At 49.3% G+C, this 27934-nt stretch overlaps 1 protein-coding gene across 1 annotated transcript in view; it reads right to left on the reverse strand.

Moving 5' to 3' along the window:
* LOC142590723 (uncharacterized) overlaps positions 1-24832 on the reverse strand; it is a 91592-nt gene extending 66760 nt beyond the window's left edge. The window contains exons 1-3 of the mRNA XM_075703153.1: positions 24547-24832; positions 23516-23621; positions 3524-3681 (exon numbers count right to left, since the gene is read on the reverse strand). Of these exons, the coding sequence (XP_075559268.1) occupies positions 3524-3681; positions 23516-23621; positions 24547-24780 (498 nt within the window). The 5' untranslated portion in view covers positions 24781-24832. The remainder of the gene's footprint in view (positions 1-3523; positions 3682-23515; positions 23622-24546) is intronic.
* Positions 24833-27934: the final 3102 nt, after the last annotated feature.

The following is a 27934-nucleotide window of genomic DNA, read 5'->3' on the forward strand; positions in this document are numbered from 1 at the left end:
AAGCTGGCTGCGTCCGCAGCTGTTGTTTTGTGTGCTATTATACTGCTTGCCAGTGAAGGTGACCACTAGCAGAATCTGAGCCACGGTGGAAGCACGCCCAGCCTACGTGCAGCCATCTTTGTCCGCAGCTATTGTTTTGTGTGCGATCAAATTCACTACCGGTGAAGCTGACCGCCAGTGGAGTCTGAACTACGGTGAGATCCAGTGTGCGTGTGTGTGATCCATGTCTGGACGCCAGGAGTGGAACGGCGACGCCTCGACGAGTTTTGTAAAAACGCGCTGATCTGACACTTCAGCAGTCTGCTCTGGGGATGATAAATGAACGCCAAGCAACTCCCGAGCAAATAAGCTGCCGACATCGAGCCCCGACATGGAACACCGCCAGCTGCCGTGGAAGCCAGCTGCCGACGTCGAAGCGCCGGCTTCGAGGGCCACTTACGGGCCGCATCGGTTCGGACGGACTATCGGCGTGCCCATTTTGATGCATGCCACTTTTGATACTGCGGACTGTGGACTAAATATATGCTTTCCGAATTATTATTTAGAAATGTAGTTTGAATTGATGTTCATTGTTCACGTTGTGATTGCACGTCGTAATTGTTCAACATTGTTACACCTTTCCTTTGGAATTGTCACTTTCACACTTTTTCTGTCTAACATATGCACATCCACTACTTAATAACGCCAGTTTGTTTTGTTGCTTAGAAATCTCATTAAATTACTGCCTTTTCTTGGTTTCATCACGCCTTTGTCTTGTTCACGACTGCAATTGGTGAACGAAATGTGATATGGAGTTCAAGTGGGAAACGCAGCAGGCATTTCAAGTACTCAAACGGCGCATGCAGTCACCGCCGATACTTGCACACTTCGACGACGACGCCGATACCAAACTCCACACTGACACCAGTGGCCTAGCCCTCACTGACGTCCTCAGACTGCAAGAATATGACGTCACGGTAATCTACAAGTCCGAACGAAAACACGCTGACGCCGACTGCTTATGACGCACCCCCGTCGATCTCCCGCCGCAAGACGACGAGGACGACGACGCCTTCCTTGGAATAATAAGCGCCTAATAATAATAAGTCTTAATGATAATAATAAGAGGAAGAAGAAGAATTTAACAATAATAATAATAATAATAATAATAATAATAATAATAATAATAATAATAATAATAATAATAATAATAATCATAATAATAATAAATCTTAAGACTTCACTGAACAGCAACGAGCAGACACGGAGCTAAAAGTCCACGTCGTTTATTTGGAAGGGAACACCGACGTTGTCCCTAGGGCATTTAAGCGCGGGTTGTCTTCGTTCTCGCTATATAACAACCTGCTCGTGAAGAAGAACTTCTCACCAGTCCGCGCCAGCTACCTTCTTGTTCCGTCAGCGCTGCGTCCGAAAGTACTGCACGCTCTACACGACGACCCAACCGCTGGGCACCTCGGATTCTCGCGGACGCTGTCGAGGATACAGGAAAGGTATACCTGGCCGCTTCTGACCGCCGACGTAACCCGTTACGTCAAGACATGCCGAGACTGTCAGCGACACAAGACACCTCCGACAAGGCCAGCAGGATTACTACAACCGATCGAACCTCCTTGCCGACCATTTAAGCAGATCGGGATGGATTTGTTGGGACAGTTTCCGACATGAACATCCGGAAATAAGCTCAGCCGCTTCGCTGAAACTAAATCTCTACCGAAAGGCCGCGCAGCCCAAGTGGCGAAATTTTTCGTTGAGAACATCCTACTGCGACATGGTGCCCCAGAAGTTCTTATCAACGACAGAGGAACGGCCTTTACAGCAGGGCTCACCCAAGTCATTCTGCAATACAGCCAGACAAGCCAGAGGCGGATAACTGCCTACCACCCGCAGACGAATGGTCTCACGGGGCGCCTGAACAAGACCCTCGCCGACATGCTAGCAATGTACGTCGACGTCGAGCACAAGACCTGGGACGCGGTCCTGCCGCACGTAACCTTTGCTCATAAAACGGCGGTGCAAGAAACAACACAGATCACCTCGTTCAAGCTGGTTTACGGCAGGAACCCAAAGACGACTCTCGACGCCACGCTGCCGCACGTCACCGACGAAGAGAATCTTGACGTCGCTACCTATCTCCAGCGCGCCGGAGCGCGACAGCTCGCCTGTCTACGGACCAAGAACCAGCAGCGTACCGACAGCCGACAGTACAACCTCCGACGACGATACGTCGAGTACCAGCCCAGTGACCGTGTTTCGGTTTGGACCCCGGTACGCCGACGAGGACTAAGTGAGAAACTATGGCGACGCTATGTCGGACCCTACAAGATCATCCGAAGTTGAGGTCGTGCCAGACAGCATTTCGCATTCACAGCGGCGCCACGCACGATCTGAAGTGGTCCACGTGCTGTGTCTTAAGCCCTTTTACTCACGCTGACGAACTTCCTTATGTTTTTTTCTCTTTGTTACGGGGTTTTTTGTTTATTGCTTTCGTTTGTTTGCAGCATCGGGTCAATGCTTTTTAAGATGGGGATATTGACACGTGTACTTGTTTATCTTTTCCGGGTGGCCGCTTGTCACCGCCTAGCAAATGTTAACGCACAGCGCAGGACGCGCCTGCATGTATCGGAAGTTTCTGGAATGTTATCGATGGATCAATCCGCCGTCTGTCACCGAACCTTGTGTAATCTGATTGCATGTATGCGCGACGCGAATAGTGTAAAACTTTGTGGAAGACACGCGGGTCCCAGCGATTACTCTGTAAAATTCGACGACTGATGTATAAAAAACGGATGTGCTTGACCCCCTGATCAGATTTTCGACGATCGCCAACTGTGCCCGCCGCTATCTTTGTTCTTTAAGTATAGCCCGCTTTTGAGGGCACAAGTTCGCCAAATAACCCGCTAGTTTCGTTATTCACTGTTTTGCTGCCTTCACCGTCACTACTACGTGACAATATTCTGGGACTGAAATATGAAATTTGTGAAACAATAACAAAAACAAAACTGCGTATAGCCCCTCTTAAAGGAACATCCGGCGCCGGTCCTGTCGTTTGTGTTCTTCAGTCCTGGTCTTCTGCGCCTTGCCTTTACTAATTCAAACGAACATCTTTGCCGGCAAATTGGGGTCACCGGCAATCAAAACAACAGCGAATTAACATCGTGCGCTGCACTGTGCATCACTTCGCAACAGGAAAAAAAAACATTAGCCGTTAGTTTCAGAAGCGCTATGTGGTTCATAAAAAAGGCGATTAATGAAGTCGAGAGTCTGAAGAAATCTGGTCTGGTCGGGAATAATCATAGCGAAAACAGGAAACAAACGCAACAAAGGGTTTTTTTTATTTGCTGACTGACGTCTCAGCGCCCACACAGGGACCTTGTGTGAACCCTTGCGTACATGTTGCCTCGGTGTGCTCAGCTCCTATTTGCGATAAGTTCGGCATCCCAGCATTTTAGGTCTGTTTTGATGCGACTGCCAAAGCGTCGTCATGGTGGCCTATACGTTTATTCGTGCATTCTAAATTGCCCACCTTTGAGCGTCCCGTCGCGGATGCGGACGACTGCTGATGACGGTGATGAGGGGCAGTGCCTTCAGAACCGTCCGTGTTGGCACTGCAGCCGCCACTATTTGACGTTGGGGCTTGCCCGTCTCTACGCACGGGTTGGTACGGTTGGTCCGCGGCAGCCGCTGCAGGCGAGTGAAACAGATTTGGACGGTTTTACTTTTCGATGTGTTCAATGGCATTGGGTCTGCAAACGAGCTTTTAAATTTTGCATCTTATTTCAGGTACTCGTCATCAGAATTCGAAGCGCAATGCATGTAATATTGAGACCAAACACGCCCGTAGGGCAGCAAAGTCGCCCTTCTATGAGCCATCTAAGGGGCGTGGACTTCATTGCAGCATAAGCTTACACAATGTTCGCATCTGAAAGCGTTGTAGAACTACAAGCAATGAGGTACCCACATCTCTTTCGCAAGGAAAAGACACCCGTTCGTATAACAAAACGAGGAAGTTTCCGCAGCATGCTGTTCTAGATATCAGACTCAACATTATAGCCAAGTTTTCACTACAACTCGGGAGACGGCAACCATGGCTTCCCAAACCGATACATTAGTGTTGTGCGCCCACGCTACGTCGCTCCCATTACTTCTAGCGTTCGGGCGAACTTCTCTGCGTGCCTGTTGAAGACGTGGGTGTCTCAAGCTTATTTGACGCACTTAAAAGGTGATCCGGCGAAACTTGGCCTGCAGTTTAGCAGGATTAAATGTCAAGGACTGATGACGCAGAAGCTATGAGTGGGCAATAACGCGGAGCGCTGTCGCTCATCAGACACGACTTCCCAAACACTTTGAACACGCACTGCTCGGCACATTGTCGCAATCTTTGCTGAGACCGTATCTCAGCTGAACAATTCATTCAATGGGCCTTTGGCGCAGCAAGTAAAGCGTGCACTTTGCTTTGCTTGTTTCTCAAAATAACTGCTATAATATAAGGGGAAAGCACCTAGGACTTGAAGAATTCATCCCGCTGCTCACAGAGATATTGCGCAGCGAGGTTGGTGGCGGCCGGACGCGGGACATATGGCGTGAGGCCTAACAGCCGGGCGCGAAGTGCCGCAGTAGAAGAGCCGGGCTGCTCGAGTCGGGGACCAGACAAAGGATGCGTTTACTCCCGCGAGGGGGAAGGAAATACAGCAGGGTACACATACAGCGTTAGGCGCGGAGTGGTGCCAGAGGTCATAACCATTCGAAACCGAAACTCTATACCGAAACAAGATATCACATCACCTCTCCCTTGAAAGAAAATTCGCCACTCGCTCTCCTCGCTCGAGAAAAGCAAGAGCCACGATTTACAGAAGAATACAGACTTCTAAGCAGTTGTACAATGAATAAGGTTTTCAAATAGTATGACTTATCGACATGAAATTTACACATTTTAGCTGACGTTGGCCAATGGAAACTAAATGCAGTGGAAATGTGACTCACTCCCTGCCATGTGTTGTCTAATTTGAGAAGATGAGTTGTGTTTATATCACATGTAAGCCCCATAAGACAAGTGTTTGGTGGATGACATCTCTATACAGTAAAAAATTCAGGTACATGTACCTATCACAGGCTTCCTTTTTTTAGCAGACATCTCTGTTTTCCCATTTTTGAAATAAAGAAGCATACAATTTGAAAACGCTCAAAATGAACACAAATGCACTGAAGTACGTCTTGCAGGACAACGAAGAGATGCGTACTCGCACGTACGTCATACATAATAAGAGTTAAATGAGTACGAGGAACCAACAATGCAAACATCCATGTACCCCCTTCGGTAACACGGAAGGGTGACTCATTCGCTCTAAGCCTGAGCCACGACAGCTCTGTGGCCGCCATGGATTGAATATGCGTAGTGCACGTTTACTCGGAGAGAATGCAACGAATGCAACGAATTCAACCCTGTGAGGATACTATGGGACCTGAGTAACATGGAGAATGCTTCTGGCATAAAGAATCGGATTCGTATCACGGTCCTTACCGTAGTGAACTTGACGTTGTGCATACTGCACGCTTACGTTACAAGAATTGTAAGGTATCCCCTATACCAGTACAAATTAGAAGAAAAAGTGGGAAATCATCAAGAAATGAGTTGTAACTGGAATGATTCCTTTCAGTTTTTTCAACTGAATCCTGTCGTGCAGGGCATTTCACAAGTTTAGACGCATTCCAACGTTTGCCATTTTCAAGCTTGAAAGTATTGCGACCTGTCCTATGGTAAATCTTGAATGTACCTGAGTATTTAGGACCGGACTTTCTCGAGTTACGTACTCGGGCAAGATCTCCTGGATCAAATTGAGGGCATATTGTTGCGCGACGACGGTCCACATACGTCTTAACATTTTCGGCGTAAGAGCCGAACTCTCATGCAACGACTTGCTTAATAGTATGGAAGCTGTATTCAGTATCCTGATCCCAGACAAAAGGTCGTCCTTGCTTTAGCAGTTTCCTAAGCGGTTCTACCAATTCAACGTACTGCGGGATCAGTTTAGCGTAGTATCGCGTGAGACCAAGAAATGAATGCAGCGACTTCTTGTCAGTTGGCTGCAGTGCATCAAGATTTTACTTAACTTTTTGTTTTCAGCGGCGAAATGCCGTTTGCACTGAACCTATGTCCAAGAGAAGTGAGTTCTGGGACACTGTATACACACTTTGCATTTAGCTCCATGCCAGTAGCTGAGATTCTGGAAAGCGCAGTTTGCAGACTTTTATCATGCTCAGTTTGTGTGTGGCCCCAAATCAAAACATCACTTAGGCAGCACAAGGTACCTGGACAGTCTTTTAAAACAGATGACACTATCTGCTGAACAGCGGAAGGTGTCATGAACGTAGTAAGCTCACGGCTTTTCTCGGACAATAAAACCTGATGATAAGCGGACTGTAAGTCCAGCTTACTGAAGACAGTAGCATCAGCGAGTCTATGCAACAGTTAGTCAGCCCTCGGTAGTGGAATGGCGTTGATCACGATAGCCTTGTTGGGTTCCCTGAGATCGATGCAAAGTCGAATGGAATTGTCTTTCTTCCGAACCACGGCAAGCGCAGAAATCCACTAGGACGCTAAGACTCGTTTGATGATATCAGCTGATTCCGGCCATTGCGGTTCGGTGGAAACTTGCTCACGGAGAACCAGAGGTAGAGGACTCATTTTCGCTGAGACTGGTTGCACGGAAGCTCGAAGACGAACGTCGCGGGCGGACCCTGTTGGAGCGTTGTGCGGTAGACGCGAAAGCTGAATGCTTGGGTCAGATGGAATTCCTGAGACTTGCTGACATGTGAGTAAAACCCATGAATAGCAATGCCCAAAGCTTGAATGGCATCTAAGCCCAGAAGAGAAGTGCCTTCGTTCGTGACGTGAAATGTCACTACTGCAGCCTGGTTATGGTACTTGATGAGCACTGAGAAATGTCCTGGATGCGATATTTCTTGCTCCGAATAATTCTTGAGTCAAAGACTCGAAGGAGACAGGAAAACTCTTGAAATTTTCTTCCTACAGGGAGCTGTTCATAAGCGACACCGTAGCTCCTGTATCCACGAGCAACTCGAGCGCAGTATTCGCAATGAGCACTTCGGCGTGAATTACTGCCGTACGGGAATCCGGTGCTTGAATTGCAAGCGCAGACAGGACTGCAGCGGATGATTCTGTATCTGTGGTAGCGGAAACAAGCTGCGCTCCAGCAGGGAACTGTCGATGCGTTCGGTTCGTCAAACGGCAAACTGTAGCGTAATGTACCACTTTTCCGCAAGCACGGCAGGTAACGTGCTTGGCCTGACAGTCTGGATCGGATGCGATCAGGTGAGAGGAACCACATCGGTAGCAATGGACGGCGATGTCCCGACTGGCTTCGTGGAATTCGGGCCGGGCGACATGTTGACCGGCCTCCCCAGGACGCGACTTTGCGCCATGTCGTCGGGCGCCATCTTCGATCCGCCGGGTCGAGGGAGAAGGCTGGCGGGGACCGCCAACTTGCGTACGCGGGCGAGGAAGGAGACGGTTGTCGGCGCCATCTTGGCGTTGCTTTGAGACGCGATGGACGTGCGAGCCGTTGAAAACTTCAAGCTCCTTGTGAGCTTGCTCAACCCTTCGTCCGATTTCCTAGGCGCTTATGAGTATGAGGGAAGGTCCTGCGTAGAGTAACCGTTCTCGTATTCTTGCTGATGCGACACCTTGCAAGATTTGGTCACGAATGAACTCGTCGTGCGAAGCGCCGAACGCACAAGCAGGCGCTAGCCTTTGTAATGCGGTGGCGAATTCCTAGAAGGTTTCCCCGCGTCGTTGTTGGGGGGATTTGTGCCTTCCTCATAACGTAGGTCAAAGATGCGAATAATGTCTTCGATTGTTGCAGTTTTCCTCTCGTTTTTCCCTCGTCTTGTAGTGCGTCGCATCCGGTCACCTGGAGAAACGTGCAAAAAGAACGTTTCCAAGTTAACCACGGTCCCGTAGTAGTACGAGGTAATGCAAGAAAAGGCGGCATGGCTGGTGCAAACGCAATGATGGGCCTCGGGAACAATGATCGGGGTGGTCATGGTGGTATAATTGGCAGTGGTGAGGTTGACGGAGGTAGAAGTTGTAGCGTCTTGCAGGGCGGAAGCCGTATAGGAGCCGTAGTAGAACGGCAGAGGCAAGCAGAACAAACGGTTTGCCTCGTCGCCAGTTTGCAGTATGTGAATGGCGACGGAACTCGATGCGCAGCTGGACGTTGCACAAAAAAAGTTATGGGGTTTTACGTGCCAAAACCACATTCTGATTATGAGGCACGCCGTAGTGGAGGACTCCGGAAATTTTGACCACGTGAGGTTCTTTAACGCGCACCTCAATTTAAGTACAAGGGTGTTTTCGCATTTAGCCTCCATCCAAATGCGGCCGCCGTGGCCGGTATTCGATCCCACCACCTCATGCTCAGCAGCCCAACACCATAGCCACTGAGCAACGGGAGAACGCGACTGCGAGCCGAGCGGACGCGCTTCACATGGGCTCTGCGCATTTCCTACTTTCTTAACCAACTTACCTCTTTATAGTGCCCGAAATTTCTACCTCGGGCCTTCGTGAACACCCAAGAAACCTCTACGACGACTTCTTTTCCCATGAGTGCCCCTTGTTTTTGCACAAGCGGCTTACGAAGACCTCCGACGCGACGCCGCCGAACTAAGCCTAACGCCGCCTTGGCGGCGCACTGCGGAGCAGCGAAGCACGTCAGCACATCATATGGCCAACGCAGCTGCCTGCCCAGCCGGCCCCAGCGAGTCACACTCGTTGCCCACGGGGACCACAACCACCACCATGGCCACAGGAAGTGCACACGGTGAAGCCGGCACATCCAGCGGTATTTCACATCAAGCGTTCGTGGACGCACCCCTCCCCGAGTACTACGACTCCATGAACGAGACCCCAGAATCCGACGCCGCTAACTATGAAACTTTCATCGAGCACGGACCCCAGCCGTCGGCCGAAGACCCAGGGCCGAGCGACCCAGCATGGGAATACGCCATCAGTAATACTCTGGCGAAGAAGCTCCGTAGAGCGGCCCGCAAACAAGAGAACATCACAGACGCCAACCAACCCGTGAGTGGCCAGACTTTTTTCAACAACACCTCGGAGCAAACCCGTAAACAAGGCCCAGCTCGCCGGCCAAGACTCCCTCCTTTGCCTAAAGGAGACATCAAAATCGTCATTCGTCCCACAAGAGAGCTAAACCTAAGAGAGTTTCCCAACCACGTCATCGCAGCAACCGTCACCCACTCCTGCCCACAAGCAACCCTCATTGAAGGAAAATACATCATAAGGCCACACCTGGGCTCTAACATTATCGTGGTCAGTACTCAATAGGAAGACGTGGCAGCGACACTCCGTCAGCTTACCCACCTAACGCTCGGCAACAAAATTTATCCAGTGCAGGCCTACGTTTCGTTCTCTCCCCAACTGCTACGTACGGGCATACATGGGCTGGACCCCCGCAACAAACGCGAAACGCTGATGCAAGGCCTTTGGACAAGAGATACAAGAATCAAGATCCTTGACGCCAGGATTTTGGGGTCCTCAACGACTGCCCTCCTTACGATGGACGGCCCGAACCTGCCGAAGCTCGTGTACCACGGCGGTTGCGAGTATCCCTGCTACCAGTGCAGGCCTGCACGACAGTTCTGCCAATACTGCATGCAGGCAGGGCACAGACCGGACGTATGCCCAATTCCAAATGTGTCAATATGCCGAGGTTGCGGAATGCCGAGCCCCCCGGAAGACCACACGTGCCAGCCCAAGTGTGGATTCTGTGGAGGCCCGCACATCGCCAGCAGCAGGGAATGTCATCAACGCCTCAAGCCGTCTCGTTCAATCAAGCCACAAGAACAGCAAAAGAGACACGTCTCCTGAAAAGACGCGTCACAAACGTAAAACAGGCAAAGGTGGATCCGCTCCGAGGACCAAGACGGGCACACTCAACATCGCAACGTGGCCGACACCCGAAGCGCCAGCAGAAAGCGGGCCGTAAGCAAACAACGCAACGAGAGCGCAACGAGGAGTCACGCGCCGAACCAGTCCAAGGCCACGGCCAACACCGGATCGCGGGAGCAGCAACGCCCGCAGCGTCCGATTACACCGCCGCGGCTGACGCAGCAACATGACACGCAGCTGGCGTCGAAGAAGAAGCAAGCCCCCCAGGTGCCGGGAGGCGCCAACCACTCAACGTCGAGCCACAGGTCGCCGCAGCAGGGGCCACTGCCAATGGAGCAAGAACAGGACGAACGGGTGAGCTGGTCAGAGAGGCTTAAGCAACATACCCCACTAGCTGACTCTAGTGTTCCACAACTCCAAGCCATGATTGCCAAACAAAACAAACAGCTTGCAGAACAAAGCGCTACAATAGCACGAATGCAAGCACAGCTCGAACAATTCACGCAAAGCCGCAGCACGAACACCCAAAGCGAACAAATCCCAGTACCACAAGCACCGCAGCCAACACAACGGAACGATAACCTTGAGACTACAATCACACCTGAAGTCATTGAGCTTCTTCACCATAAGATTGAACACGCAGTGCAGATTCACAAAGTCCAGATCGTAGCAGAAATGCATCAGGCCATCCAGGAATCAGTAGAACGGAAGATGCAACACATGAAACAACTCATACAGGAGCTCCACTCCCACCGAAACCGTAAAAGGTGCGCCAACACGGAAGCAGGGCCGTCCAAAATGAGGCACCGCGCAGACTCTCTCGGTAGCGAGACCAGTTACGCGAGCACCTCTACATTTGCTTAATATGGCGAGACACCCCCGTGCAGCTGTAAACGAAAACCTCGAAATCTGGCAATGAAACTGTAGGGGATACAAACGAAAACAAGGCCTACTCACAGTTCACAGCCAATACACTTATCAAACCGGACGTAATATACCTGCAAGAGATAGGCGCCGAGAAGACCCCATCCCTATCAGGATATTACACAATCTGTCAACCTCGCGTGCCTACGGTGGCCATCCTCGTCGCAAAGAACATTACAGCCATCGAATATACCCTTCCGGACCCGGACATCGAACACATCGTTCTTGAGATTGTTCCGAACAAAAGGGGCCGGAAGAGTACATTGATAACGAACATCTATAAACAGCCTAAACCCATGAGGCTAGATTTCACCAACATCACAGAAGCCTACAACCTCGCAAAACCAAACCAAATGGTCATTGTAGGCGACTTTAACTCCCACCACACAGAATGGCGGTACCGTTCAATTTCGCACAGAGGAGTTTCCATCATTAATGCACTCACTGTGCTGGACATGCAACTCCTCACCAATCCGCTATACCCAACAAGGGAGGGAAACAGCGTCCCCCGCGACACATGCCCCGACCTCACCATAGTCAAAAATGTCAAAGAAGCTACGTGGTCCAACCTGGAGGAGACCCTTGGGAGCGACCATTGCATCATAAGCACCTCTATCTCAACTACGAAAATGAGAAGAAATCTTGGCATAGCAATAATCACTGATTGGACCCAATTCCGTGCAATCACCACAGACAGGTGTCAAAAGATCACATGGACTTACGGTATCTGTAAGGCACACGAAGAGACCACGGAGACTATACAACGTACTCCAGAAACTGCAGAAGTCAACACACACCTCATTCAGCTATGGCAGCAACGTCGCCGGTTGATACGAAGGTGGAAACGACAAAAACTAAACAGGCAACTACGCATACGAATCGCAAACATCACGGAAGAGGCTCAAAACTACGCCACTGAATTGGCACACCAAAATTGGCACCAGTTCTGTGAATCTCTCAAGGGGACATTAGGAACCTCAAAAACATGGACCGTCTTAAGGAACCTGATTGTATTGTACTGTATTGGGTTTTATGGCGCATAAGCGACTTAGGCTATCATGCGCCAAACACATGGTATAACTTATTTCAAAAATTGGGTATCCTCAGCGAGGTCCTTGTCCGGACAAGGCCTCTGAGGAGCCCAACAAACCAAATTAAGACCTCAGCCTTCTTCTCAGAACTGAGAAAACAGGTGAGGTGCATCATAAGATGCGTGAAAAAACCGGGTAATAATTTTTAAAATTAGTAGTTCTGTGATACGTTATATTTCGTTTAGGATCGCTGCGTCTTTCAAAAAACTAAAAACAGATGAAGTTTCTACTAGTGGGTTATCTCCTAAAAGCAGATTGGGATGGAAGGGAATGCGTTCATTGTGAAATACAGTAAAATGTTTTTTTCCTTAGCCATTCGATTTGTGTGCACGAGAATAAAATGTGATTTGATCCCGCAAAATCGAAATCCGAAGCAAACAGAACTCTCAAACGTATCGCTCACACCTTTCCAGGCGACGATGGAGCTTTATTAAAAGCGTTACAAGGCAAATACATTGGTGCAACTGGGACGACTATTCCTCCATGCACACAGCGATACGCAGGACGCGCCAACAAAGAGCTGGATGCCCCCATAACCGAATCCGAGGTATACGCAGCCGCACGAGCCTGCACCAAGAACGCCGCAGCCGGCGCTGACAAAATTACCAATGCCATGATTCGCAACCTCAGCCAGGAGCAAATCGAAAAGCTAACCCAATATATCAACGACTCTCTGTGGCAAAAGAACATCTTACCACCAGAGTGGAAGCATGCCGAGATCATAGTCATAACCAAACCAGGGAAGCGACCAACAATCGATGCCTTGCGACCCATCTCATTAACATCATGTATGGGCAAACTCTATGAAAGAGTAATGCAGAAACGCCTCCAAAATTACATTGAAGACAACAACCTCTTTCACCCATCCATGATCGGCTTCAGATCGGGGTTATCCACACAACACGCCTTCCTACTTATCCGAGAGGAGGTCTTGACCAACATACCAAGAGGCGGGGAACATCTAATCATGGCACTCGACCTCAAAGGTGCCTTTGATAACGTATCGCACCAAGCCGTACTCGAGGAGCTATCTAATATCAACTGCGGCGAGCGCATATATGAATACGTGCGAACGTTCCTGTCAAACCGAACGGCCACCATAGGCATGGGAGAAACACGATCTGACCCACAGGCTATGCCTAACAAAGGCACACCGCAGGGTCAATTATATTACCCCTCCTATTTAACATCGCCATGACCAGAGTCGCTAGGGCATTACAGGCCATACGCAGCATAGGGTTCACCTTATATGCCGACGACATCACGGTGTGGACAAGGAGAGGCTCCCTCGCGGAGTAGGAGCCCTATCTCCAACAAGCCGCCACTTAGGTTGAAACAACAGCACACCAGTGTGGCTTGAAATGCTCTCAGGAGAAATCCCAAGTAATTCGTATCAAGGGGTACAATTACAAGACCCAAGACCCCATCCACATTAAACTTCAAGGAGAACTCATCCAAGAAGTATCACTCATCCGCATACTCGGCATTTGGCTACAATCTGACCGCAAGGCCACACACGCCATCAAACTACTCAAAATATCGGCCACACAAGTATCGCGCTCGATACGGCGCGTGGCAAGAACCCGTAAAGGCATGAAGGAACAAGACACCATGAAATTGGTTCAAGCACTTATCAGCCGACTGTCCTACGGCCTTCCATATCTCCCACTCCTTAAAGCAGAACAAACCACAATTGGTGCCATCATTAGGACAGCTGTTAAAAATGCACTAGGCCTCCCACCATATACCGCCAACCACAAGCTTGAAGCTCTGGGAGCGCATAACACTTTCGACCGAAATCCAAGAAGCAGTTCTCCTATCTCAGCGGGAACGCCTACTCAAGACGGAAACGGGTAGACTAATACTTCAGCGAGTCGGCTACCCAGAGGACTTACGCGTCATACAATCTACCACTAACATTCCAACAGAAGACAGAGCACGCCTGCACGTAGCTCCCATCCCAAAGAACATGTCGTCCCACTCCTGCGAAGGCAGAAGAAGAGCAAGATTGAACTACATAAGACGAACAATGGGAACAAGTGGCAGGGCCGTCTACGTAGATGGAGCCTTGTACGGACCTCCCAATGGACATGCAGCGGTAGCAACTGCGGTGGGATCCAATCATCAAGAAATCACAAGTCTAACCATATCAAACTGCTCCGTCCTGGAAGCAGAAGTGGCTGCGATAGCACTCGCCATACAACACGGGAATGCTATCAACCAATCCCTTCATATTATCACCGACTCGCAGGCGGCTTGTCGGCTCCTCCTAGCAGGAAGAATCCATAAAAGCCTGCTCCACCTTGTTCAAAGCAGCCCAGGATCAAACACTCACGTTAAACACCAGATCACTTGGACCGCCACACACTCTGGGTTGGAAGGGAACGAGATAGCTGACGGTCTAGCTCGAGGTTACACTAGCCGAGCGGATCAAAACACAATCTCCCCCGACCACTCACTACTTCAACCAATGTCAACAGTTTATAATATTAGGCTCCATCACCAACGTCTCATGCGCCAGTTCCTACCACCACCACATAGACAACTTACTGCGCAGGAAGCCCGCGACTGGAGACAGCTCCAGACGGACACTTTCGCCAACCTGTATAAATATCACATTCTGTTTCCAAAACGCTACAGACCTACCTGCCCGTGGTGCGACGGTCACCCCACCGCCTTCCATGTTACGTGGGGGTGCACGGGGGACAAACCCATACACTTACGAACACTTCAAACGAAGGAGCAGTGGGAGGCCTCTCTCTCAACCTCGGACCTGACAACCCAGCGCAGCCTGGTGCAGCAGGCAAGGGCAGCAGCACAGGCCACAGGGACTCTGAAATGAGTTCTGCATCCGCCGCCCAAGTCTTCGACAACTACTTCTTTCCCTTCGAAATAAATGTTTCTACTACTACTACTACTGCAGAGCAACGACGGTGGGTGACGTTGCACAAGTGGAACGCTAGCACCGTGCGGGCAGGAACTGGCGTCCGCGCCAGAAAAACAGCATGGGAGCGTTCATCCTCATCTGCAGTTCGTAGTGAGCGAGGGAACGCACTACGCAGCCGGACGTGGCACAGGTACAACGCTAGCGGCGTCCGGGCAGGATCCGGCATCCGTGATAGCAGCATGGGTTCGTTCTCCTCGCCAGTATTAGTACGTTCGAGGGGGCGGCCGGGCGCGGGACCTATGGCGTGAGGCCTAAGGCCCGGCGGGAAGCGCCGTTAAAGAAGAGCCGGACGGCTCGAGTCGGGACCAGATAAAGAATGCGTTCATTCCAGTGAGGGGAAAGGAAATACATCAAAGCACACTTACAGCGTTAGGCGCGAAGTGGCGCCAGCGGTCATAATCATTCGAAGCCAAAATTAGATACCAAAACAAGACATCACAGTCGCGTGCCTCGAAGGACTTGAGTACACTTAGGAAAATAATATCTTCTCGCGCATGTTCTTTCTACGAACGTGCCTACAACTTCACTTTTGTTATACATTCCCTGTTAGTGAGATCTATAACTTGTCCTTGCATCTACACAACACATCTATCGACACTATTGCGGCGTTAGAGAGCCGTTTCCCTGGTGTGAAAGACTGGAGACGGAATGTAGAAATGTTTTGAGCAATTCAAGACAGAACGGCCAAGCTACAAGCGAAGTGCATTGTTCCACATGTGTTTGGCACACCCAAATAGCGAATCAAATATTCTTATTGTACTGCAATGGATTGCTACAGGCGATACATGTGTATTCCTGACATCGATTATCTGGCCAGCCACCCAGAAACACTGAGGAGCTTGCACTTTGTGTCATGCGAGCACGCTGCGAAGTGCACGCTTTCCGTCGGCGCTTTTTAATTTTACGTCAAGGATGTGGTAGTGGCAGATATCCCTATAATATATCGGGATGACGGGTATGGCAATAGAAAATGGCAGACCACGCAAGTAGAAGAACCGACACGTAGTGCAACAGAGGCAAAGATGTAGTTGATTGCGAAAGCGATTGGTTAACCAAAGTTTCACACATTCAAAACAACGGAAACACTCCCTTTGACAACAGTTACTGAATGAGCAGTTCCTCGTCGCTCGGGAAGTATATCGTTGCGATACAAACGACGCTTAAGAGACACAGCGCAAAGGAACGCGAAGACAGACATGTGGGCTTGACACGAGCTGGTTTCTATCTAGGCCTCGGCATGCGCTGCTCTCGCAAATCATCATCATCAGCCTGGTTACGCCAACTCCAGGGCAAAGGCCTCTCCCATACTTCTCCAACTACCCCGGTCATGTACTAATTGTGGCCATATTGTCCCTGCAAACTTCCTAATCTCACCTGCCCACCTAACTTTCTGCCGCCCCCTGCTACGCTTCCCTTTCCTTGGAATCCAGTCCGTAACCCTTAATGACCATCGGTTATCTTCCCTCCTCATTACATGTCCTGCCCATGCCCATTTATTTTTCTTGATTTCAACTAAGATGTCATTAGCGCGCGTTTGTTCCCTCACCCAATCTGCTCTTTTCTTATCCCACACGCTCTCGTAAATATGCAGTAGTTATTTCCTTTGTCTCACCCCACAGGTAACATTTTAATGAAGGTGTGCGATCCCCGTCCTCAACCACGGCTGCCCGCAGCGGTCAATACATCGATTTTGCAACCATGCCTCCGAGAGATGAGACCCTCTAAGCGTCGGCTACAACTCTTCGGACTGCTTCAGTCATGACGCTTTCCCACGCTCACCCCCCTGGCCTGCATTCCAACTTGGACGGCATTGACATCGAAGAGCGGATGAACCTGTATGAACGCGTCTGCACTAATAACAGGGGGGATCCAGCGATCATGCCCGCTAACGCCGTTTTTTTACCATAGCGGCACCCTACGCGTGTGGTACCGAACCCACAAAGACGAATTAGCAAGCTGGGACATTTTCAATCAAAAAAACTTCGCGAACTGTTCGGCGACCCCTTCGGATGCACGGTTGCAACAAAAAAGGCCCTTGCGACGCTTGCACATAGCGCCACCGAGCCCTACCACACATACATACCAGACGTTTTACTCATAATGCCAAAGCCTTTAGCGCCACAAGAAATGACAGGGACGTGACAGAGACACAGGACAGCGCTAACTTTCGACTGACGTTTATTGAAACACCGAGGCAGATATATAGCGAAGCAGGCATGGAAAGATACAAAAAATAAAAAATACAAAAGATAAGCCACACTCTACCCATGCGCACGCCATTACTCTCCAGGAACGGGATTTCCTTGTCAGAAAGATTAACTGAAGGTGTCCTAACACAGTCTGCTCCCTTTTTTCGAATTAGCCGGGCTTCAAACTTCACGCATGCAGTGGTCTGCTTCTGGCATCCACTGTGCATGCGCCGAACATTTGCTTTAACGTTTTGCTGGGACAATCATGGCAATGTTCAGAAAGGTTCCCGTCCCTTGGTTTGGCCACATTTCGCTTGTGTTCTGCAAGCCTTTCATTGAGACACCAGCCAGTTTGCCCTATGTATACCCGACCACAAGTTAACGGAATACCGTAAGCCACCCCTTGCGAGCACTCCACAAACTTATTTCTATGCTTCACTTTAATCCCCTTGATCGTTTAGGAAAAGGTTACATCAACTTACACAGCTTTGATTGGTTGTCTGCGGCAGAGAATGTCAACTTCATATTCGCCTTAGTGGCAACCCCCTTCAGCCTATGGGAGATTCCGTGCATGTACGGAATCACCACCGTATTTTTTCTTTCGGTGGATTGTTCTCAGCCACTGTTCTTGCACATCTTAGCCAAGCCTTCTGCCACGAAACAAGCACATCGTTGGTATAACCAGCCGCAGAAAGCCGACGGGCTTGCTCGCTCAGGCTGACGGGCATCCAGACAGGATATGTTTTTTCATGGCGTTGGTGAAGCACACGTTCACAAATGCCCGTTAACAATCTTCTAGTGCGATGACGAATACGAAAATAGTGGTTCGTTAGCCCTGCGGTGGTATACCAGCTTATGTGGGTTTCTGAGAAAATTAAGATTAAACCTAAAAATTGCAATTTGTTGTCAGCCCGTTGTTCATGGGCCAAATCAAGTGGCTTAACCAAAAAGTTTTAAAACGGATAAGCTCTTGTCCAACGTTATCTATGCTGTTGTATATCAATATTAAGAATCTTAAAATCTTGTAGATGGGTGGCTACCGCCCTGTCACGGTGAGCTAAAAACAAATCGCTAAGAACCGGCGCTATGCAAGATCCTATGCAGAAACCACGTTTCTGTAAATATACACCATGATTCCATTCCGCATAGGTCGAGTTTAGATAAAATTGTTAAAGCTCCATGTACCCTACCACTGATGCACCAGCAGCATTCTGAAACGCGACAGACCCAAAGCAATCGATGCTGTCTTCTACACAAGCAAGCAACTGGTCGTGAGGGAGCGAATAATACAGATCTTTTACGTCTATATACATGGCAGTCATGCGCTTGTCGGAATTATCTGTTAAAAATTCTACAACACTTTCTGAATTCTTTACCACAAAAGGATCGTTGATGTCCAAGAGATTTTTATTCAGAAAACTGGCAACAGTCTTCTGCCAGGAATCACATTGAGAAATGACTACCCTTGGAGGGCATCCCACTTTGTGAGAGTTCGCGGAAAACAATACCTGCAAACTGTTTCTTTCACTATTATCTACATGCTTAACTAGAATGTCAAGGTTAACGCTATTGCCCAGCTTTATTGCTTTTGTCTTCACCTTCGATAATGCGACTTTCCGCTGTTTGTTGAACAGGGGCGTGATAGTATATATCCCTTGTTTTGCTGGTAAACTCACCTGATAAAATGACAAATCCGCCCTCTTTGTCAGCGGGAATAACACAAAGGCAATTTTCGCCCAGATATTAAGTCACTTTGCTTATAGGCAGTTTGGACACGTTGGGTTTGTTGTGGCGCAACACATCCAAGCCATCGAAAATGCAAGCGGCCCTTTCACCCACCGCTGCACGTCCGGGCACTCGCCGTACATGAGACAGCAGTTGCGGAGCACAAGCTATCAAAGTTGTGCAAGTTGATGGACCCTTTTCCTAAACGATCAAGGGGATGTAAAGTGAAGTCTAGAAATAAGTGTGTGGAGTGCTCGCAGGGGGTGGTTTACCGTATTCCGTTAACTTGAGGAAGGGTATACATAGGGCAAACTGGCAGGTGCCTCAATGAAAGGCATGCAGAACACAAGCGAAATGTTGCAAAACCAAGGGACGGGAACCTTTCTGAACATTTCTATGATTGTCCCAGCTAAACGTGCAAGCCAATGTTCGGCGCATGCACAGTGGAGGCCAGAAGCAAAGACCTCTGCATGCGTGAAGTAATCAAAGCCCGGCTAATTCGCAAAAAGGGAGCAGATTGTGTGAGTACATCTTCAGTTAATCTTTCTGACAAGGAAATCTCGTTCCTCGACGGTAATGCGTGCGCATGCGTAGAGTATGATTTATCTTTGGTATTTTTGTATATTATGTATCTTTCCATACCTGCTTCGCTATATATCTGCCTCTGTGTTTCAATAAACGTCAGCTGAAAGCGCTGTCCTGTGTCTCTGTCACGTCACTGTCGTTTTCAGTTGCGCTAAAGGCTTTGCCATTATGAGTCAACCGTACCAACTAGCCCAAGAATCAGCCTTTTTATACAAGACGTCCTGGCCTTTTTCCCGCAAAGAGGAGACGCCAGACAGAGACAACGTGGCGCACATATTCAAGGATATCGCAGATTACGCCTTCACCTTACTGCTTTTCGGAAACGTTCCTGCTATACACGCCATCATCGAAGAATGTCGCCGCTTCTAACAAGCTAAGAGCCGACGTCTTACGCCCCACGTGGTGCGCCTGCCAAATAATCCTGCCGCGTTCACTCCAGAGGACCATCCTCGCCAGTCAATCTCATGTGGCAACGGAACTTGAGTCGTTCGCCGCGAGCTCGAGGCCGCCTATTCGCCATTCAACTCAGCGATGCCCATCGATTCATCATCAGCCACGATTGCTATGATCGAGCTTGTTGTCACAAAGGAATTTAAAAACATGGGTTTCCCCTCCGTGTGCTTGTCGACCCACGTACAAAGCGTGCAGCACCTCTCTCGCGACCCTCCTCCACATCCGCCACATCCCGCAACCCGTCTGAATGGCGCACCTCTACCAACAGGTCTATCTGGTTCCATTGCTTTCGCATTGGCCACGTCGCTCGTCACTGCGGCGACCGATGGCCAACGGCATCTCCGACACACAACGGCGCGCATCTCCGTGACTCTGCACCTCTACTGCTCCATATGCTTCTCGTCAGGATCGTACTGCCACTGACGCCCCTGCTCCGAATCTTCGTTACAACCGTCACAACCGCTCGCCGTCACCGTGACGTCGTCTGTCTCCTTCATCCCAGCCCCGTGGCTTCTCGTCTCAGCGCCTTAACTCCGCTGCCCGACATTCTACTACAGCATGATGCCACCGTACGTTACACAGCTTTATCAAGCGCAACGCGACTTCCATCCCTGTCGTAAGTTCTGGTTTAACCAAGCTAACTGTGCCTCAAGCAGCTTGCCTCGCCCAAGTTGAGCATTTAGATGACCATGTGACGGCTCTCTTACCCGATGCTTCGTCTGAGCCTACCAGTTCTCCAAAGTCTGCATCTTCTGCTGATCCCCAAGTATCAGAAAATGATTGCGATGGACCTTTTGCATACACGAACTGAAGACCTCTACTGCGTTTTGTTTTCCTACAGCGAACTTATAGGCTTTGGCAATCGCTTCTTAGGCCAGACTCTTGCCCTCAAACATAATATCAATACTGGCGATGCTGCTCATATTCACCGTAGACCATATCGAGTATCTCTATCGGAATGTCAGGTAATTCAAACTGAGTTTAACAAAATTCTCGATAAAAAACATTACTAAGCCTCCTTCGAGTCCGTAGGCGTTACCAGTAGTGTTTGCTAAGAAGAAAGATGGGACATGGAGCTTCTGCGTGGATTACCGCCATCTGAATAAAGTAACTTGAGCAATATGGGTACCCGCTGCCACGAATCTGCGAGGACCTTTATTGTCTATATGGTGTCAGCTGCTTCTCCTCTAGACCTTCGATTTGGATACTGGCAGATCGCCGTCGACGATATGGAGAGAGAAAAGACCGATTTTATGACACCCAATAGTCTTTTCCAGTTCAGGGTTATGCCCTTTGGTTCGTGTAACGCACCGGCCACCTCTGAGCGCATGAGGTACTTTGGCATGAGGGTTTTGAATGGTCCACGTGCCTGTGCTCGTTCGGCGACGTTATTGTAGTAAAACATGTTGTGGTGCTAGTTGGTGCGTAGCTTTCAAAAGATTGGAAATTGTCTTTTCACCAGCATTTCAGACTATACTGGCAATATGCTCAACTGGGCGGCTGCAGAGCGACTTCGCGTGCTCGCTGCCGTGTTCATTCACCGAGTTTCAAACAGCGTCGACGAATTTGTCTCCGTGCTCATGTATGCAAATCGAGGTGGGAAGCAAAGATTTATAAAGGGCCAAAGCCACATCTTGCCGAAGATCACGAAAATACCGTAGCAGCAGTGTCGTTGACGCCCTCTGAAACCATCGAAAGCACAGCACTAGATGTAGGCTTGATATATAAGAATCATCATTCGGCCTTCTAAGGGCTTAACATTTCGGCCCAAAATGTTTTAGTGCTTAGATTCTCACAACGTTGAATAAAATAATATTTAAGCTTGAATCTTCATCTACATGGTAGTCGCTGCTCCCGCTTGTTTGCCTGAACGCTGACTGCATAACTCGTCAATACCGTGGACCTTATCCCGTTGTCCAGTGCATTTACAAACCGGCTATTAGCAGACAGATGCCACATCGGCGAATACCTATTTCATCCGTAATTCATGCTCCTTCAAAACTTTACTTCTCTAACCATTGCACGTCATTTATGCTAGAATTTATCAAAGCGCATTGGACACTTCCAGTGTAATAGGCTTTTATATTACAGTTAATTTATAAGCCGCATGACGCGTACAAAACATTAGGCCACCCAGAACACATAGATTGAATTACGTGGATCTAAGCACACGTAAGTGTATTTTAATTTCAATCAAGTGGTTCATATTCCGTATTTGGGGTGTTTTAGCACGCCTTTTCTTAATTCCTATTTATTTTATTTTTTTGCCTAGACAATATTTTGTTCGGATCAAGAGAGACCGCTCCCTCAATATATCCCCTCCACCTCTCCCTCCTGCCCCCGCCCCCCCCCCCCCAGAAGAAACGTTTATCCTAGCCACATGCGTGCCCGCTATCAAGACATACGAAAACACCACATCAGAAAAACCGCGAGGTAGAGTTAAATTTATCGCGACAGATACTAATAGGGCACGCTTAACATAGTAAACATCTAGTGCAACATGCCGTATTCGTATCTGCCACTAAGGCTACCTTCACACTTGGGAAACGGCAAGCGGGTGGAAAAGCCAAAGCGGCCGGAAAATCTTTTCCGCGCATGTACAAGATATTCGCATTTGTTTTGCCACTGCAGCGGAAACCACTGCCGCTTTCGCCCGCATCCATTTAGTTTGTGTACGTTTGTCCGCGTGGTGGCGCTGTTCATCACACTATTTCAAGACATCCGTTCATTCATTGACCCATCCATTACTAAAAGCTATCATTTCGCGCAACTGCGCGTGCAGTTTTCACTTTCGTCTACCATGGAAAATAAACAAGACATAGTTTCGATAGCTTTAGCTAGTTGCTTTTTCTAAAGATAGACAATAAACAACGAAAAATGTTAAATTTTACGACCGGATGTTTACATGCTAGTGAAGCTTCCGGTAAGCGAAATCGGTCCGAGACCGATTTTTCCCCCGCCTGGTTTCCCCCAGTTTTTCCGCCTAGGCGGGCGGATTTTGTCAAATTTCTTCCACTTCCGCCTGCTCCCAGACCAAGTGTGAACGTAGCCTAAACGTCATCACGGAGAATTCGTGACGCATTTTATCCTTGTCATTATCTGTGAGACAAAAGTGGCGCTCCCTTGTCACCGCTGCCGCAGTGTATTGAGCGTCGAAGTTTGGTTGTGACTTTATGTCGCCAATTGGAGTGATTCTTCAGACCTTCAAAAATGAGGTAGGAATAATATGTCGCTGCTCTAACACTTGCCATATATAGCCAGTAACTGCCCCAAAGGCTTTTTCAAAGGGGGAAAAATTTGTGTCAGAAAGTGTTCTTATACATAATTAGCTGCAATGTCTGCCTCACCTTAAACCTGCTCTGCAAAAGTGGCACTGTTTATTTTTAAAAAAATTGTTCCCTCTAAAAATAACCTTTATATGTACTTGAATTTCTATACAGCTAGGCTTTTATTACCTCTAATACGGCCTGTAAAGTGTTAATTTCAGCTAGCGCGCATCAAGGTGGAAGAACACTTCCTACACTTCCAGCTTTTCCTGCTGCCGTGCTGACTCCCGTTTCATCATAGGTTTCGTTGTCATCCCACAACAGGTGTCATTTACTCCAATGCATGCGGTACAAGACATACAAGTTGGTTCAAGGTAAAAATCGCAACGTGGCTGTTTCTTAGCTCTTACCTGAACGCTTCGTCGTCTGAGTGTCGGTCTTGACGTTCTTTGAAGGAAAGCCTGTGCGTCGAAAGGGTTTAGAAGTCTGGGTTTTCTCGTTTGCTTCTTCTTTCACCTACAAGCAATCGCGCCACAAGAATTAAAGTGTAAGTACTGAGGAACGGGTCTCACTGTAAAGCAAAACAATAAACGCCGTGTAATCTTTCCATATCCAGCAGTATATTGCGAGAACGCCCTGCTGCACAGCCGTGTGCGTTGCGTTAAGTCTTGTGAGATTGCAATATTTACACTTACGCGGCAACGGTTCCTCGTTCTTTCTTAATTATCTTAAGCAGCACGAGCAGTCTGGTGCTGTGCCGAGCCTCAGAACCCCAGCGCGACAGTCCATCTAAAAATTAGGCCACAACCGCACCCGTGCGTCTCCTGCGCCACGTAGCCCTTTGCTGCAATCGGTGCGCGCGCTCCACGCCTCGTAGGACGCGGCAGCAGGTAAGCACACATGGCCGCGTCCGCTTCCGTTCCACATGGGACGTGCTGTCGCGCGAAAGCTTCGTGGCGTCCGAAGGTTCTCGGGTGGCGCTGTGTCGCGTTTCTTCGCCGGCCAGGTTCACGAGAGCGCCAACTCCGCCACACGTCTTTAGCAGGGATGCGCCGTTTCGTGCTGTCGCATTACCAGAGCTTCGTTTACATCGATTGCCAAAGTGGGCGAGATCTCCATGAAAAAAGACGACGCAGTAACGTTCTCGCTAATCTACCTACCGCACGTGTCTGGCTGGAGCCAAAGAATGCGTGGCACAATAATTGTTTAATATGGGCGTAGAAAATCACTCAATGATAGCGAGAACGTGCGTTAGCTACCAAACAAAACCTCTCGCCTCCTTTCCGCAGCCTCCTCGACTTATGCCGACCCGTATACCTGGCCGGATTCCGATTGTTTGCACGGAGGCTACTTTACTAGCCGAGAGGAAATAGTCCGTACCGGCCGTACACTACACGCGATGCGAATTACTCCGAAGGAGTTGGCATGATCGCGGTCTCACCTCTTTAGGTACGGGCTGCTCGTCTCCTTGGCCATACTGTGGCGGGCCGTTCGCAGCAGTGCGTTGCTCGAGGTCCGATGACTGCGGTGCCGCTGCGACGGGGGCGGTGGGCTGGTTCGAAGGTGGTCCCACTGCGGGTCCCGTACGAGCCGGCTTACCGCGCCCTCGGCCCGAAGCTTTCCCCTTGCCCGCTGAGAAAGCAGTCGGCACGTCGCCACCTCCTGCGCGTTCCATAGTTATCACGCTATGCAAAGCGCGTTCTACGCCCAAAAGAACAGCCGCGCGTGCTGATGTGGCGCACTTCGTCGTCTTCTTGATCGCCGGTCTGACTGAAAGCAAGCGCCATGGAAAAAAATCTGTTCAAGATTCTCCCAAAACGCGATGCAGTGATCCTAGCGAATGCAATATTAGACGCTGCAGATCTTGTAACGATCTGTTCGGCATCGGTTGGTTCAAACATATTAAGACGCACTCGAGCAATCTAATTTCCTAAAGGAAGTAATGCCGCCTTTCATGCTTAATGACTACCAAAGGAACAGGGAGTGTTTCTCCAGCGGAGAGTATTTGGCGCCAGGCACATGTGGAATACATAAAATTAATCAAATCCTTCCGTCAAACCCTAGCGATCGCCACTAACCCTGAAGTTTAACTTTCGCCTAGACACAGGCGCATTAACTCCATTGTGCTTCTGCGCCCCTCCCCTCGATATTACTGGCGCACCAAGCGCCTTTTCGGAGACTTCGCGCTGTGTGGCATTTACATAATTCGTTAGCTACGCTTGCATATTGACAAAAATCGACCAATTAATGTGCCCCAATTGGGTGGCTCCTGTGGCTCTGACAGTTGCTCGACCCCTCCTTCGGATGAGTTCTGAAACACGGACGATCACAGTTGTAATGCTAAGAAAGGCTGCACTCAAGCAAGAGTCACCTTAAATCTACACCCGTTGGGTCAGGGGAGAATAAGCTTGCACAGGCGTTGCTGCAGTTGGTGCACGATGCTAAGTTAAAAGGTGGGGCGGAGCTGCGGGGATGTTGGCGGTTTACCACCATCATCGTCATGAATCATAACGATGAAAGGTGCGCCAGAAGAAGACGAAGAAAATCAAGACGTACAAGAACTGGCAGTAAACTAAAAAAAATATCAGAAATGTGTTGAAACTGGAACGTGTCAGTATCGAACGCGTTCATAGATTATGCAGGCCGGATACCACTAAAACGAGACCAATAATTCTTAAGCTTCTCAATTTTGGGGACCAAAATACAATCTTGAGGAATTGTTTGAAGCGAAACGTGTCAGGTTCTTCGATTTGGGAAGATTTTTCACCTCACATAGGAGATTTACGAAGAAAATTGTTGAATTCTGCCAAATCAAGGAGGAAATCCGATGACAAAGTGAATGTAATTGTATCGTATCTGGCGCAGCGCTGGCTTCGCATCTATGGCACGTGTGACTTGACAGCTATCGGTATCGCCCATGACACATTGTGGTGAAGGAACACACCCTCTCCCACTTAGTGTATATATACACGGCTGTTGAATAAACGGGGACGCTTTCCGCTCCCTTTGCTTGGAGCCTCTGGTTATGTCGTGCCTGCAGCACCGCACGATACATGGTGTCAGAAGTGGGATCAACGCCGACGTCCAGTCTTGGTGAACCGACGATTATACTACAAGACCAGCCCCATGAACTTCCTGAAGCCACCAGGCCCGCTGAGCTCGGCTGGTGAAATTGCCAAGAACTGGCAGGCATTCAAGCAAAGGTTCGAATTTTTTCTCGTCGCGTCAGAACAGCCAACCGGCAAGCCTCGAACGGAACCATGCATGACAGCACTTCTGCTGAGCGTTGCAGGCGAGGAAGCCATCGAGATCTTCAACACGTTCAGCTTTGGCGAAGACGAGAGCAGGAATGATTACGCCACTGTCATTGCGAAGTTCGATGCATATTGTGCGGCTCAGCAGAACGAAGTCCATGAGCGCTACGTTTTCCGTACGCGAGTCCAGGCCCCTGGTGAGCTTCTCGAACCTTTTTTGCGAGACTTAAAGAACCAGGCACGAGCATGCAACTTTGGCTCCCAAATGGAAACAATGATTAGGGACCAAATTGTTTATGGAACTAACGACGAGAAACTTCGAGAAAGGTTGCTGCGGGACACTACGCTGAATTTACTGAAGGCTGAGCAGGTTGCTAAAGCAGCTGAAGCGACGGCAGCGCAACAAAAAGTTTGGGCACGGGACGAAAGGCACATTGACGCGATGCGTAAGGAACACCCAAGTAAACAAAGTGAGTTACCCAGGCATTATAAGTGTCCAAAGTGCGCACGTATGCACCCGCCACGAAGGTGTCCTGCATTCGGGAAAACGTGTCTCAAATGTCAACGCCCCAACCATTTTGCTATCTGCTGCAGACGATTTGCTGATATTGGCGAACTTCAGGGCGGTGAAGATAACTCTGACATTCTGGACGTGTCAAGCTGCGCAGCAAACCAACACGACTGGACAGTTGTCGGCCAAATCAAGAACGTACCATTTGAATTCAAGGTCGACACAGGAGCGCAAGCAAATCTACTACCTTTCGGATGCTACCGTAAAATTCACCCAAAACCGCCCCTGAAACCAAGCAGCGCGGGGTTACGTTCGTATGGCGGAGGGGTTATCAAGCATGATGGCGTCATTCGTACAGAATTAGCACTAGGTGATCGTTGCGCCGTCCTCGACTTCTTCGTGGTGTCCAAGGGGCATCAGGCCATCCTAGGCTTACAGGCTAGCGAAAACCTTGGACTTCTGTCACGCATACACGCAGTATCTCGAAAGAGTTCCGAGGAAGTCGCAAGGAACTTTCGCCACTTGTTCACAGGAACCGGGTGCGTTGAAAGGGTCTATCGAATGGTTCTACGTGATGACGCCACGCCAATCGTCCAAGCAGCCCGACGAGTGCCGCTGGCTTTACAGGAACCCTTGCGAGAACTGGGACGCATGGAGCGCGCAGGCATCATAACCAAAGTCGCCGAGCCCACAGACTGGGTAAGCCCATTGGTCATTGTTAGAAAGAAGGACGGGAAAATTCGAGTATGTATCGACCCCAAGAGGATTAACCAATGCATCAAGAAAGAACATTACACAATGCCGCGAAGAGAAGACATAGAGGCAGAGTTAGCGGGAGCTACAGTTTTCACCCGTCTTGACGCGAACTCTGGTTTTCACCAAATTCCGTTGGACAACGAAACCTCGCGAATTTGCACCTTTGCAACGCCATTCGGGCGCTACATATTTCTGCGCTTACGGTTTGGTATAGCATCGGCGCCTGAGGTATTCCAGAAAACGCTAAATGAAATTGTTGAAGGCCTTCCTGGGGTCAGAGTATACGTTGATGATGTACTGGTGTGGGG

Source organism: Dermacentor variabilis, chromosome 8, assembly GCF_050947875.1.
Source record: "Dermacentor variabilis isolate Ectoservices chromosome 8, ASM5094787v1, whole genome shotgun sequence".
Taxonomy (NCBI): Eukaryota; Metazoa; Arthropoda; class Arachnida; order Ixodida; family Ixodidae; genus Dermacentor; species Dermacentor variabilis.